Here is a 465-nt window from a genome sequence, read left to right as displayed (position 1 = left end):
GAGGAAGGCTGGGGGAGGGGCGGCCGCGCGCCGCCGAGTCGGTCCCGCCGGCCGCGCGCTCGCCGGCTCGCCCCGCTTCGGGTAACGGTTCCGCCGCCAGGCTTCCCTACGGCCCCACCCCCGTCCCGTCCGGCCCTCACCGATGACCTTCTTGTCCCCGCCGGCAGGCGCCGCCGATGTGAGGCCGCCCGGGCCGCCGCTCCCTGCGCCGCTGCCCGTGGTGCCGGGCTTGGTGTCGGCAGCGCTGAGGGCGGGGGCGGCGGGGGGGGCGGCGGGCGGCTGCTGGGTCTCGGCCTCGCTGCTCATGGTTGCGGTGATGGTGACTGGGGCCGGCTGCGGCAGCTGCGGCTCCTCCCGGGGTGTGATGGTAACTAGGCCGGCGGCGGCGGTGGGGCTGCTCAGGGCTCTCTGGGGTCCGCTCTCCGCTCCCGCTACCGATCGAACTAGCGAGAATGGCGGGACGGG

The 465-nt window shown here is 77.0% G+C and overlaps 1 protein-coding gene across 2 annotated transcripts in view; it reads right to left on the bottom strand.

Annotated features, from left to right (window-relative positions):
* YBX1 (Y-box binding protein 1) overlaps window positions 1-465 on the bottom strand; it is a 20,637-nt gene extending 20,172 nt beyond the window's left edge. The window contains exon 1 of one of the 2 annotated variants that reach the window (XM_040469857.1): window positions 141-465. In XM_040469857.1, the coding sequence (XP_040325791.1) occupies window positions 141-306 (166 nt within the window). In that variant the 5' untranslated portion in view covers window positions 307-465. The remainder of the gene's footprint in view (window positions 1-140) is intronic. The other variant, XM_040469856.1, reaches the window with a different exon arrangement.

Source organism: Herpailurus yagouaroundi, unplaced genomic scaffold, assembly GCF_014898765.1.
Source record: "Herpailurus yagouaroundi ecotype Mexico unplaced genomic scaffold, PumYag 77, whole genome shotgun sequence".
Taxonomy (NCBI): Eukaryota; Metazoa; Chordata; class Mammalia; order Carnivora; family Felidae; genus Herpailurus; species Herpailurus yagouaroundi.
This window is presented reverse-complemented; position numbering and strand designations above follow the sequence as displayed.